This window comes from Gymnogyps californianus, chromosome 2 (genome assembly GCF_018139145.2).
Source record: "Gymnogyps californianus isolate 813 chromosome 2, ASM1813914v2, whole genome shotgun sequence".
Taxonomy (NCBI): Eukaryota; Metazoa; Chordata; class Aves; order Accipitriformes; family Cathartidae; genus Gymnogyps; species Gymnogyps californianus.
Window position 1 is genome coordinate 125,680,991 of NC_059472.1, and position 15,101 is coordinate 125,696,091.

At 41.1% G+C, this 15,101-nt stretch overlaps 1 protein-coding gene across 2 annotated transcripts in view; it reads right to left on the reverse strand.

Annotated features, from left to right (window-relative positions):
• Window positions 1–675: 675 nt before the first annotated feature.
• The window catches only part of LOC127012608 (ubiquitin-conjugating enzyme E2 E2), a 220,729-nt gene continuing 206,303 nt past the window's right edge, over window positions 676–15,101 (reverse strand). For both annotated transcript variants that reach the window (XM_050890825.1, XM_050890824.1), the window contains exon 6: window positions 676–1,434. In XM_050890825.1, coding sequence (XP_050746782.1) covers window positions 1,337–1,434 — 98 coding nt within the window. In that variant the 3' untranslated portion in view covers window positions 676–1,336. The remainder of the gene's footprint in view (window positions 1,435–15,101) is intronic.

Below are 15,101 nucleotides of genomic sequence, written 5' to 3' on the forward strand. Positions count from 1 at the left end.
TTTAATTATATGAGAGAGGGATTTTCCAATATGCCTTGCAACAGAAAGAACATTTAGATATCAGCATCACAGTATATATTTTCTAAATCACAACACCCACACATTTCCTTAGCCAAGTAGAAGTTTTCCTTCTATGGCTGCATATCTAAAATTAGCCTGAAGGTCAAATCTGAATAGAAATACCCTTGCCATTGAACGTGCTGGGAATGATTGGTGCAATGGGCTCAATTTTCCCATCGAAAACCTTCATTTATTTTTTTAAATAACAAACAGTTGCTTTTACAATTAAAGAGCCTGGAGAAAGGCAAAATGAGGCCTGCTGTATAAAATCATCATCAATATTCTGCTTTCACTGCAAGGCTATTTTTATAGGCAACTATTTTAAATGTAACAAGATGGATATAGTGAAGTCATAGTATAAAAGATGCAGCAAGAGGCTTCCGAATAGCTGAGCTGAGCACCGGCATGTGAAAGAAAGGCCTTAAAATTCGGAAGATGTTTGTATATGAAAGATATACACAGTGAAGAATTCTAAGTTAAGAAATGCATTGTTGAGAAGAAATGAATAGTTTAGGTCTAAAAATAGTTGCTTAACCTGCAGTTCCATTATGTGAGGACTAGGCAGCCTATACTGCACAAACGCAAAAGCACCGTCTTGCAAGAAGTGCATTTATCAGCCACAGTGTTTTATTGAGTGCTTTAATAATACAAGTGTACATCAACTGATCCACAGTCAAAAGTGGCAGGTCCCTAAGAAATTTACAAGCACTTTTTTTTTTTTTAAGTAAATCAAAATACATATTAATTTGTTCAACGCAATAGCCTTTTGTGTGGGAAACAGAAGGCTAGTGATAAACACAGTCTTAGTAATGCACAGTGATTCTTGATTTTAAGCTTTTATACAAAACTTGTTCCCAGTAGCATGCACCCACCATTAAAGACTTCAGTACAAAAAAATAACCCTAAACACTACATTTAAGTAGAAACGAGATATAATTCTGAATTTGTTTGTTTTCCCAAAAACCACATGAAAGAAAAAAAAAACCCACACATTAATACAAAGCTTTGTGACAAAGCTCTATACTATTACAGATCCAACATTCTTTGCACTGATAACCAAAATTCCCTGTCTACATTTGAGGGAAACAACTTTCAAGTTAACAGAACAAAAAACCCCAAAACAAATAAAAATAAAAATAAAACCAAAAAGAAAGTAAGGACAACCTTTTGTCACAAAATGGTTCAAAATTTAATAAAAAATAAGAATGAAGGGAAGGGCTATTTATGCACTTAGTGAATGTGCTTGCACAGGTCCAGCAAATCCTAGAGTAGGTTCCTATGTGGCGTATCGCTTGGTCCACTGTCTGGCCATTCTGTCGTGCTCTGCTCTGTTAGTCATATACTGAGTGGCAATACTTCCAACCAGGGGGTCAGCTGAAAAGGAAACACAAACCGTGAAATACTCGTCAGCCTTGGAAGGATGAAAAAACTATTCTTAGATCCACATTCATTCAGTTCTCTTAGGTTTAACTGTAAGAACAAGGTGCCTACATATACGAGTCCCATTTTGAAAGCATGCGTGCATACAGGAAGAAAGGAAGGAGATGGGGAGGAGTTGGCTGGCAATTAGCTACATATTTCTGGTAAACATATAAATAAAACCATTTTCTAAAATTCTGCCTCACAAACAGATGTCCCAATAATTTTATTTTGAGCTAAAAGTCCCTTTCAGGTCATAAGAATAAACATACTATGTCATTTGTTTATGGTATTAGACTCCCACAAATATCTATACTATCACCTAAGAAGAGGATGGGCTCTAATTCTATTATCAGCTTCAATGTTGTTTTTTTTAAAAATACTTTTAAAGCATAAAGAAATATAAGGAATTAGGGCCGTAAGTACTATTTTCAAAGCAACAGAAGTTAATTCCAAACTTTGGGAATTGGTATTTAATTCATGGGATCTTTCTGAGCATTCATACGGCCAGAATGCTGCATGATTTGGTCTGGATCTACAAATTACTTCACAAATAATTAATCAAAACCAATCAGCCCTCTAAGAAAAACAAACCAAGACAAGACTTTCCCAGAAGTGACTGTATGTAATCAACATTTTTCTTTCAGACAACATTTTTCTCTTCTCAATTTAAAGCAGACAAAATGTATAGAGATTTTCCCTTTTTTGGGGGAACCCATACTCTTGATATTTCTGCTGCAACAGTACATTTCCTGAGATGATTGTACCATGCAAGTTCAGAAGCACTGATACCATGTTTTTTCCTGACTTAGGACAGATGAACATGACTTCTTCTGAAAGCCAGTTAATAACCAGCTTTGTAGTTGACCGAAGATGATGCCTTTGAACAATATGAATCTTGGCTTCCCCAGTACAGTCGTAATCTGAGTGTGGCGTTTGCATTATTAACCACTGAAATTCCTGGGACTAGACGTGAATCTGGGCTTTTTTGTTTGTTTGTTGATGATAAGAGTTTATGATAGGAGAAATATGTTGGTTTAGCCAAAAATCAATTGATTGGCTTACTGCCAACATTACTGAATATTAGTGAATAATATCTAATGAAAAAATCTTCTGCTTTCGATGTATAACCTGCACTTTCAGGAAGAGCCCGTGATTTGAATCTTCAGTTTGCACCTTCTAAATTAGTAAGGCAAGTTATCACTGTGACTGTGGTGTACTAAGTCCCTGTAGTCTCAGTCCTGCAAACACTTACTGCATATGCTTACCTTTAATATCTTAATATATCCAGAGGAGGTCACAGAGGCCTGGACTTTGCTATTTTTACATGCATGAGTGCCAAAGAAGCATATCTGATCTAAGATCCATTTTAAAAGTTTCAGGCTAGAAAGTATATCACCTTTAACTCCTCAGCCAAGGAGAAGAACTATACAGGGGATTACCAGAAGGATTTTGTTCTGTGCAAATAGGAGGCTAACAGTCTACAGGTATTTAAGGAGTGCAAAATTGTCGATGGCTGGAATGAGGTTTGAGAAGCACTGCAGGGTAAACGGGGAACTTGGGCAATGGGAAAGGGCAAAATTTCTCTCGGCAAAAAATTTAGGGAGTAGCCACAAGGAAACCTTGTCATAGTGTAACGTAGCTCGGGGATAAGCCTGACAGCACTGCTGTGAATTCCCACACCCTCCTTGGACGCGACACCACTGTGCGAAGAAACACCTTCACAAACCCACGGAGAAATGGAGACTAAGGGTTGAACTTGGAAGGAATCCTTGGAGCAAAATTCATGCTGGTTTTCATGCTGTTGGGGAAGGTGGGGTTTGGCCTCTGAGGCATCTGGCTGTGACAGGGTGCAAGAATATCATGGCATTATCATCTGGAATGCAAGTGCTTAATGAGGTTTAGTGCGTATTTAAAGTGCTGCTGCTAAGACCTTTATAAAACCTTATGCGAGTCAAAAGTGATGTGCTGTAGTAAAGGTTTACCCAGTTCAAATCTGAAAGTCTTTTATGTGGGGGATGAGTGTTTCTGTGAAAGCGTGTCTTTCACATTGAGAGCTGTAAATCAATTTCCTTGATATACTGAAAGGGTACTGAGGATCATATCATCATCCCCAATCCTGGATGATAGATTACAATGTTTGGTTTCCTAGTGTGGGTTTCCATCTATACCTCCTTTTGGGAGCAAGGAAGTATTTCAACAACATACATCTTTGGAAGGATTTGGAAGGTACAAGATTCTCCTCTCACCTCCTCCCAGCATGGCAGGGTGTCTACTTTCTCTTGGGGTGGGGGAATCAGTGAGAGGAGTTCTTGATTAGGAAGTGGGGAAATCTGTTGAAGCCCAGTAATGCAGGGAACCGGGTGGTTTATTTGTCCACATGTTCAAGCCTTTGTCTTTGCAGTGTTTTGTTTGGCAGTTGGGGAAAGAGTGGAGGTGACGGCCTGCAAGATGTCTGAGGTCTGCACAGCTTTTGTTGTAGGTGTGTAAATTCCCACCGAGAGAGTGACCTGTGAATCGACTATCATTTCGGGGTGCTTCCCTCAAGTCAGTGCCTCCCTCCATTGGTGTCTGCCTGTGCGAAGCAGGACTGCTGAAGCAAAGAGAGGTCCTTGCCTGCTGTAGCAGGAACAGGACCAGCTGCACCCACAGCCAGCTGCCAAGCCGACGCTACTAAAAGGTGCTCTCAGTCCTAACAGTAACAACATTGTTCTTTGCAGTTTGGCAGTTTGCTATACATTTTACTGGTTATAACAATATGGAATAAAAGAACAAACCCACAGTTTGGCAAAGCTTGTTTGAGACTCCAAACTGAAGAAACAGAAAAACAGTTATTGCCATAGAGGCCCAGCTATTTCACATCCCTGTCAGAGGGTCTGGAGGTGAGTTGTCATTATGTGTTGTTATTTATGAGGACTTTAATAAGGACTCTTCAACGGGTGTTTGAAGAGCTGGCTTATTTTAGCAGTTCCTGTGAAGCCGTAAAACCATCAGGAGGCACAACTGCTTTGTTTGGGAAGTCGGGCCAGCTGGTTGAGGAGGGAAATTTTAACTTCAGATCAGAGCCACCCAACCAGTGGCACACCGGCCAAGTCGATGCAGCACACTGCATTTGTGCCAGAGGACATAAGGACGGTGCGTCAACTCCAGAAGTGCAAATGGTCTCTTCCTGCACCTGCACGGGCAGCTTCAAGCCCAAGCCATGTTGTCCCTGGTGGAGCAGGGAGCCGGCCAGCAGGCCCAAGGATCTCTCAACACTTGATGAGTCACCATTGCTATGCAGTTCACGGGGATGGGCCATAAAATGGAGATTACAAGACAACTTGAAGCACCTTAATTAAAACAATTAAAAGATTTAATTCCCAACACGCACGAGCCTTGGTTATAGTGTCCAAGTCCTACAGAATACCAAATATGAGGAAGAAACAATAGTTGCCATTTACCCCCTAAACTAAGTAGCACATGGCTGAGCACCACCTGGTTCTCAGCCGGGCTGCACTATTTAAGGAGTATTGTGAAATCTCCATTAGTAGAGCCAAACATGTATTTATAAAACAACTGCTGTGTAAACTGTCTAATTAAGAGATAAAAAGGAATACTGGATCTCAAAATTTGTAATGGTACTTCTCCCATGTTTCCATTTCTCATTACCATAAAACTGTTTCTTATTTTCCATTTGTATATATCTGTGGTTTTATTCTCGATGTTAGAAATTTGTTTCCATAACTAGTAAACCGCTCTAGCTTTTTCTTTTATTTTTGTTGTAGAAGTAGCGTGATTCATCAGTGAATCAGGGTTCATTTCAGAAATTCACTCCAAACGGGACTGCGTCCAAACGACAATGAAATCCAGGGGATCAGAATATAAAGCTACACCAGAAATGTGTTATCAGAACAACCTAGTGAAAGAAATGAAAACAAAACCACAATAAATTAATAACAATAACAGCAAAACTCTGCAACTCCTGGCCTGCCAGGAGGTGCGTGCTTTGGGACCTCTCGGATCACCAGATCCATGGTGCCTGGCTTGAGAGCCACGGGTACCCTATCCCTCAGGGTGCCGGCGGCTGGAGAAGCCGGGATGAGGCAGAACGATCGTGCACGGCACTCGGCAGCACCGAAACCCGGGAGCAGCGTTGCGAGTGGTGCTGGCTGCGATAGCCATGTGTGGGGAGCGCGGGGAGTCGTGCCGTGGCGCACGCCGTCAGCTCACCAGAGAAGCTGCTGCAACTCTGTGGACCTGGAAATCTTTAAGGTCTCATAATTTACTGTTCCTTCTAGTCCCTGACTCTCACTTCTAGAAATCCGCCCTAGGACACCTCTAGAACCTTTAGCTTGTTTAAAGAAAAGTTTTTATCCAATACTCTGATTAGTTCCATGTAAAATTGGAACACACCAGCAGTTACAGCATCAAATTTCATGTTAAAGGACAGCGCAAGAGTAATGAAAATATATTAAAAAAGCACTAAATTAAACAAGCATGGACAGAAGCTAAGGTTCAGCAATGTAGCTTACATGGAAAATGTCAATCAAGAGAACTAAAGTATGAAGAAAAGCTTCTGGATGATTTATAGGAAGACTGCAGCTGCTAAATCCCCTCTCACCTCACCATATGTAATCCTCATGTTATATCAGAATTCATGAAATTACCCTGTATTTAAATGTTGTTTTGAAAGCTGGGCGAGCTGGAGCTTGTCCCTAGCTTAAAAAGGTTGGATGCGCTGCTCTACAATGCCTTGTCATCTTCTTTTGCAGCCACTTAATATGACTGTATAAGGAAGAACATTTGTGTCTCATGTCTGTTGTAAGGCTAATCAAATTTACAGCCCAATTCTAGGGAGTTAATGCTATTGGGGATTTGGATGAGCTGAGGTTTGGTCATTACAAAATTTCAGCTGTGTTTAATGCTAGTTATACTGCTTTATCATTCAGAAGACAGACTATAATTCTTCTTTAAAACTACTTTTCCCCCAAATAAATGAAAATATATTGCTATACTGTATTTTTCTCCGCTTGTATTTTTACAGCTATTTCTATGTCAGCAAATAGCAATTTCAGAGCAGAATTCATCTCCTGGGCTTTTCAATGCTCTTTTAAAAATACAGCAAACACACTCTAGTGAAATAAAAAATGGAGATGGTGTGTTTAACAGCTTGATTTCAATGTGCCTTCTCCATCAGCCACATGATATGCAATGAAATTCCAATTGGTAGTGCCAACATGGTTAAAGAGACACACATTTAGACTTAAAATGTACATTACGGGTGTTTGTTTGCATTATATATATTTTTTTATGAGCATTTATAAAGTAGAATTATATTTCTATTGCAGTATATTACAGTTTTAATAGAGAACAGCTGATGGAGCCTGTTATTACACCATCACAAGTGGGTTCTCAGAAAGATTTCTGGAGCACCTTAAAAACTAAAAAAACCCACTGCCCTATAAAAATCTCATGGTTTCTTCAGCCAAATATTTACAATGTACTTTTTTTTTTGGTCCAGGTTTAGCTTCAGCTCTGTATCAGGGGGAATTCGGAAGAGCTGGCCTCCAGCTGAAGAAGCAGAATCAAACTGGAAGAATTTCCAAAGGTTTGAAAGGTCTTATTCTGTCTCCTGAGCTATAAATGACTCCTTTCTCATAGCTGTGAGAGGCATCCCATTGAGAGGCTCTACAGAACTACCTGTACAGAAACATCTGCCTCCAAAAATTAAATCTGCTTCCTTTTTTTTCGACAGGCTGTGTGAACAGTAGAAGAAAACAAACAGGTAATTTGTTAGTTATTTGGACTTCAGTTACACATTTAGAAGAGTTTTTGGTTTACGGATGTCCTGGTTTCGGCTGGGATAGAGTTAATTTTCTTCCCAGTAGCTGGTACAGTGCTGTGTTTTGGATTTAGTGTGAGAATAATGTTGATAACACACTGATGTTTTTAGTTGTTGCTAAGTAGTGTTTATACTAAGACAAGGATTTTTCAGCTTCTCATGCCCAGCCAGCAAGAAGGCTGGAGGGGCACAAGAAGCTGGGAGGGGACACAGTCAGGACAGCTGACCCAAACTGGCCGAAGGAATATTCCATACCATATGATGTCATGGCCAGTATATAAACTGGGGGGAGTTGGCCGGGAGGGGCAGATTGCTGCTCGGAACTGACTGTGCATCGGTTGGTGAGTGGTGAGCAATTGCATTGTGCATCACTTGTTTTGTATATTCTAATTCTTTTATTATTATTATTGTCATATTATTATTATTATCATTATTATTATTTTCTTCCTTTCTGTCCTATTAAACTGTCTTTATCTCAACCCACGAGTTTTACTGTTTTTCCGATTCTCTCCCCCATCCCACTGGGTGGGGGAGTGAGCGAGCGGCTGCGTGGTGCTTAGTTGCCGGCTGGGGTTAAACCACGACAATGGAATACTAATTGTTTTTTTTAGGGCTGCCACTCTTTCCAAATATTCTGCTGTATTTCTTTTTCAATTAAAAAATGAAGAGTGCTTTGGTTTTTTGAGCTTTTTTTTAGGAAAAGTCCAGGTGCTCTGTATGTTGTCTACAGGATAGCTGCCTTTGAGTCATCTTTATACAGCAGCACAGGCAGGATTGGTTACCCTGAAATTAAACCTCCCCAAAACAAAAGCTCGTATTTTCAGTAACTACATTTTGTTTGGTGATTTCAGTGCGAATAGCAGTGTAGGACAGAATATATTCCCATACTGGCTTGTCGTGAAAGCCAAGTTTTCTGAATCCAATTTTTGTGGTTTTTAATATTGTACCAACCTTTAAGAAATAGGTCCCAAAAGGCAAACTAAAAAAAAATTAAGACTGGGGAAAAAGCAGAAACTAATAATTCACTGAAACACCAGTTTTCTTAACAGCAAATGCTGACAGCTTGATGCACACCAAAAACATCCTTAAACTTAATTTAAAAAATTTATTTAATATCTAATTATATTTTCTTATGTTGTTTTCAGTGGCATCCGGGCTAGTGTTACAAGAAGACCAGACAGTGAAAACTGCAGACAAAAGCAGTGTGAGAGAGACACGCTATACCAAATATGTCATAGAACAATTTAATACTCTGAGAGGAAGGGATTAAGAGAAGATGAATTGTTTGTGAGTAATTTTATTTATAGTGTCACTTTGCCTCAGGAAGTTTCCATAGTTAGCCACATGTCACCTGTTTTAAACTTAATGAACTCCTAGAAGACCATGTCAAGGATACTGTGAGTCTTGATGTGGAAAATGAGGGATGTGAAATGCATCATAGTATCCTTCACTGATCTTACAGCAGCAGTGTTACTCTCTTTTGCTATCATTAATAATAATGCACAGACTAAGTAATTCTTTGGAGGCAGAGACAGGTGAAGTGGCACACTGAATTACTCCACTAACCTTTCACCTTTGAAAAGAGTGCTCAAAATCAGGGCACAAGTGAAAACGAGTGCAGCGCAGCACTAATCCCTGTTTGTGCGGCAATAAAACTATCCTCGCGGTTGGAAGTCTGATCAACACACGCGTACGAACTGGAACAACAGAGTGATTCAAGTCAGAACAAAGGGCGGTAGCAGGGCTCTGAATTGCTTTACACACCCTACGAGCTGAACTACAATTTATTTCTGACTTTCATAAAATCACAGTTCCAACTATCCATATAGAATGTATTTAACCATCTATGAGGCTCTTTGAAAACTGTACAGAAGAATGATAAAGTGATCAACAAACAATGTATAAAAAAAAGAGAAAAAATAAAATGAATTGTTTCAGTAAAGAAAAAAGGTATTCCTTAGAGGAGAAAGGAACAAATTCTAGAAAGGTCTAATGTCTAACAGGAAAAAAGTCAGTGAAGCTAATATCAATTTTAGCAATTATAGTTTACAGCAGAAATCATATGATATGGAGTATAATGAAGTTTGCTTCTCATTTCAGGAACTAGTTTTGCAGATTTGGTTGGTCACATCTCAACACTCAACAGAATTCTAATATATATAGGCTACGTCAGTGTGCTAAAACCTCAAAATATAAATATGCCTGCTGAAATTGCCTTAGAGCTCATGTACCTCATTAGGCTGGCTACTATGTTTGACATGGCTTTGACAAAGTGGACAACTATATGACCTTCAAGGGTTGTTCTCACCAAAGGAAAATAAGAAGAGATGCAGTAAGATATCCTTTGACATAGCATTCTTACATACAAAGTGATCCAATGTGTTGGAGTTCGAAGAAACAAAGGCTGACTTTGTTATGACACTTCCCAGTTCCAGATAAAACCCAGGATTGTCTTTCCAGGTATAATATGGGAAATATAAGTAAATACAGGGCAGATGCAGTAGAACTCGAGACACAATCTTTGGAAACCGATCTGAACGCTTACACTAACCACCTCTGCATCTAGAGAACTAAGTTTTCACTGTGCTATACACTTCTATTGGGTTTACATGGCAAGGTTTGGTAGTGGGGGGGCTACAGGGGTGGCTTCTGTGAGAAGCTGCTAGAAGCTTCCCCTATGTCCGACAGAGCCCATGCCAGCCGGCTCCAAGATGGCCCCGCCGCTGGCCAAGGCCGAGCCCATCAGCGATGGTGGTAGTGCCTCTGGGATAACATATTTAAGAAGGGGAAAAAACTGCTGTAAAAAAGCAGCTGGAGACAGGAGTGAGAATATGTGAGAGAAAGAACTCTGCAGACACCGAGGTCAGTGAAGAAGGAAGGGGAGGAGGTGCTCCAGGCGCCGGAGAAGAGATTCCCCTGCAGCCCGTGGGGAAGACCATGGTGAGGCAGGCTGTCCCCCTGCAGCCCATGGAGGTCCACGGTGGAGCAGATATCCACCTGCAGCCTGTGGAGGACCCCACGCCGGAGCAGGGGGATGCCCAAAGGAGGCTGTGACCCCGTGCTTCCCGTGTGGGAAGCCCGCGCTGGAGCAGGCTCCCAGCAGGACCTGTGGACCCATGGAGAGAGGAGCCCACACTGGAGCAGGTTTGCTGGCAGGACTTGTGACCCTGTGGGGGACCCACGCTGGAGCAGTCTGCTCCTGAAGGACTGCACCCTGTGGAAAGGACCCACGCTGGAGCAGTTCGTGAAGAACTGTAGCCCGTGGGAAGGACTCACATTGGAGAAGTTCATGGAGGACTGTCTCCCATGGGAGGGACCCCACGCTGGAGCAGGAGAAGAGTGTGAGGAGTCCTCCCTGAGGAGGAAGGAGCGGCAGAGACAACGTGTGATAAACTGACCGCAACCCCCATTCCCCGTCCCCCCGCACCGCTCGGGGGGAGGAGGTAGAGAATTTGGGAGTGAAGTTGAGCCCAGGAAGAAGGGAGGAGTCGGGGGAAGGTGTTTTTAAGATTTGGTTTTTATTTCTCATTATCCTACTCTGATTTGACTGGTAATGAATTAATTTTTTTTCCCCAGGTCGAGTCTGTTTTGCCCGTGACAATAATTGCTGAGTGATGTCCCTGTCCTTATCTTGACCCATGAGCCTTTCATTATATTTTCTCTCCCCTGTCCAGCTTAGGAGGGGAGTGATAGAGCGGCTTTGGAGGCCACCTGGCATCCAGCCAGGGCCAACCCACCACAACACTGTAGCTTAGAGACTATGTAACTTTAAAGCCTAAGTTTGCCAAAAGTTTGTGTCCCTACATAGGAAAGCTTACCTGGTGGTCACTGGGCTAATGTAGGGCTAAAGGAGACTTACCCTTAGAGTTCTGCACCAGACTTCCTATGAAGTTGTGCTCACCAGTACATCCCACAGTCCTGGTCACTCAGTCATGCAGTCCTCGGCTACCTCTCTAGCTATACACATAAAGTCTTTTTCCTGGGAGAAATCAGAGCAGGTGCAGGAGGAGAAAGGGAGGGTGAGATAAAGCATCAAAGACCCTGAGGTTTCGTTCTGTTGTACAGCCAAGGCGTAGCCAGGGTGTATGTCTGGGCAGGCAAGCAGGGAAGCAGTCATGTCATAATGCTCGCAAGAAATGAAACTCCAGAGTGCTTCTTGGTCTTCATGGTTTGCAAGTAGTCATGATGACTCCAAGAAAGTTAAGCGGTCTTACAGTGGTACCTTAGTTTCCCATCCATAAAACTGCACTAATGCTTCTCCATCACCCAGGATATTCTGAGAATAACTATGCTAAAAATTGTGAGGTATCTGGATACTGTGGTAAATGTGGCTGTATAGATGTGTATCGTAAAGAGATGACTGATATCCATGACTTGACTCTAAATTTTGAGCTCTGTAGAATTGTCAGAAACACATTTGACTTCTGTTAGTTTGTACAATGATTGAAGTTACACAAATATTAAGGCATGTGTGACTTGATTCCAATGTCCAAACTGTTGTCTGGAGAAAAATGTCACCTGTCTTCAAAAATAAAAGAGCTCTGCAAATCCAGTTTAGAAAACATCCATTTACTAAAATATCCATTTTGGATACATGGAAGGAGGAATTCATTCCTCTCTCTAGACTTGCATTTGATTGCTGTCAGGCTACCCACCTCAGATCTGTGTGAAATATGAGGCTGCCTAAGAAAAAGATGTTTCAGAAACAAGGAGTATTATCTGGCCCAATTTTATTAACAGGGCTCTTAAAGGAAAGCGTTGGCGGTGATTCATCTCTGCATCTTGCCAAGGCAAATCACTCTTGTTTAAAGAGTAAGGTTTTTCTTCAGCCTTCAGTTTTTAGCGGGATTTCTATAAACTTCAGTGGCTGACTGGGAGTTAGCTGAGGCAATCATGGATCAACAAGGCACAGTGTACTGATCTTGAAGAGTTGTCTTTAATTAAGGAAAAACATGCACCTATTAGAAGTGCCAGCATGCTGGAACAATTAAAGTTCTGAAATAACACACTTCACTTTGATGCTTGGATGCGTCTCAAAATTAAAAGCACAGATACATTAGCAATGTATCTCTTCATAATAATGAACTCAATTGAGAAACAGTCATTGTTATTAGGAAAAAATTAATAAAAAGGTGTTAGTAAATAAGAACTTGATATGAAAGACATCACATGGCACGTGGCTTGCTAAAATTTGCAGAAAAAGTTACAGTGATATGCATTTACCTTGTGGAAGATGACTGTGAATGGATAATAAGGAAATCGCAGCACTCAGATCTCAAAATGCTGTCAAGCAACCAAAATGCTATGATCCATAATGTAACTGGCATGTATCCATAGGGTCATAACTATATTTTCAGAAAAACACTGTGGATGTTTGTTTTTGTCTGAAGATTTACTAAGGGAGGGATAGCTATTCCAGAGGAATTCCAGTGTGTTTAGCATTTAATTCATTTAAAGAAAAAAGAACCAGTTTTCTTCTGGATTTGTCTCTTCTCACTTCCCACTAATCACCATCTCCAGGCAAAGGAGTGACCTACGGGTCTTACACATCCCTGATGAACAGTTTAATCCCAAAGCAACTGGGTGTAAAGGCATTCCCTGTGACCACGCTTTGTGCAGTGTTAGACATCCTACAATCACATGTACCAAAGGTAGATTACTGTGCAAGACAACCAGGAGGTCCAATAGGATCCACTTACCACGTGGGTTCCGAGGAGACAGGGAGGGGAGCAAGTGTTACTGCATGGTGTGGTCTTTGGTGGCATTTAGACATGGAGAGGAAAACGAGTCCTAAAGGCATCTTCACTTTTAGGAGAAGGGTTTGAATGTGAGCAATACCAAAATCTTCAACTTAAACACTTCAGGATCAATTTAGGTCAGATGCAGAAGTCATCTGAATCCTGCTCTTGAATCTATCCCTTTGTTCCTTTATTGCAATTAATCCTTGGAGTAAATAGAAAAGCCTACATATGTTATGAATGCTGCTTATTTTGGTTTAATCTGATTTTCTCCTTCTTGTCCTATTAAATCTCGTTATTAATTTGACGCATTTAAATCCAAAACTGTTATTAGGAATCCCATACAAAATGCTGAAAGAATACAAAAGGCTTTTATTTACAAAAGGAGGGGTTGGTGAAGAATTTTATCCCTCCTAAAGGCCAATAGGACTCTTTTTCATAGGCCAGGGCCTGAAATCCCTTGGCAAGTTGAACATCCCTTGGAACAGGAATAGGAACTTAGGTGTGCCTTGCATTAACACCCCTCTTACTGTTACCCAATAATAACTCAAAAAACAGCCAGGCCTCTCCATCCCCTCTCTATACTTCCAAGGGATCATGTGGAAGGAAGTCGCAGGCTGTATCTGGCTCAGACGTGTCTAAGTTTATATCTGCATCAAGAGGCAGTGGAAGGAAAATGGCTGGAAACTAATTTGTTCAGGATTTTTGTTGGTACAGCCCAGATGCCCTCTTTGATGGGGCTGGCTTCTTGGGGCTTTTCTGGACTGCAGGCATGGGTCGTTTGAGCCAGGTTGTGTAGTTGCATGTTGGAACTGTGCCTCACATTGCCATCTGCATCTGTGGTCCACACTATTCTGGAGGAGGCATCCCAAAATGTTACTGAGCTATAAATGTAGGAAACAGGTGCCATCTCAGCAGAGTATGGGACAGGGACCTCTGGAGTCAGTCTCACTGCTAACGTGTACAGTTGACAGGTTTCTGACAGTCCAGAGTGGTGAACTCTGATGCCTCGAGTGCTGCAGAATTTGCAGCAATACTGCCCTACCAAAAGAGGCATCCAAGGAAGATGCTTGGATCAACAGACAGTGGCTCAAAGTATGAAAACCAGAGTGCCATCCCGCCCTGAAGATTGGTACAGGCCAGTTACTGCAATATTTCTGGAGGCTGATCACTGAGGTGACATGGGCTATCACGTGAAGGGAGCAGAGTGGTGTGAGCTCTGGCAATGACTGAGGAACCAGCAGGTGAGTGAGAAAATAACCTCATTTTAGTAACCAAATGGACTATCCACTTCTAAATTAACGTCAGAACATGAATATAATTAGGCTTAATTATGAACAGGTTCTAATAGGACTAGAAGGAAAAACAGGTTAAACAAAATAATTAGCATTCATCATGTAGGCAGGTTTAGCTCCTGGATTAGTTGCAATGAAGTTACATAGCAACGCTGAATAAAGATTGAATTTATGATATTTACAGCAATAATTTCATATTTAGTAACAGGTAAAATAACTTTATTTGGAAATCCTGTCTTTCCTGCGTGAGGGGTAACATTGACTCCGTTGTCGTGCCTGACTAAATGATAATCACTTTGCCAAATAATTTCAGGCATTGGCATAAAAAGTCCTAAGATTGAGCCATAGAAAAAAGCGTAGAGGTAGAGATGGAAAAGACATGGAAGGTCATAAAGGCATTCCTTCTGCTAGTATAACATTGTGTCTTACAGTATCTTCTACTTTCATGCCACTATATCTAATCGGTATTATAAAGACCCAAGCAATGAGGATTCCAGCCCTTGAGAATTCTCTGAAATCTAATTCATCTTAAAGTTGCAAATGCTCCTTTCCATAGAAGGGCCTTTTTCTAAGCCTTGTACAGATGGAAAATTCTACAAACAATTTACTAATCAGAGCTCTATTTCTGTATCCCATATGAATGTGAAATCTTACAGTACAGCCCATCCTTAAATTTGGGACAATTACACCACACATTTTGCTATTTAAGTAACTGTCTGCTACTCCAGTTAATGCACCTGAACTTTATTTGCTGTGAAAATAGGG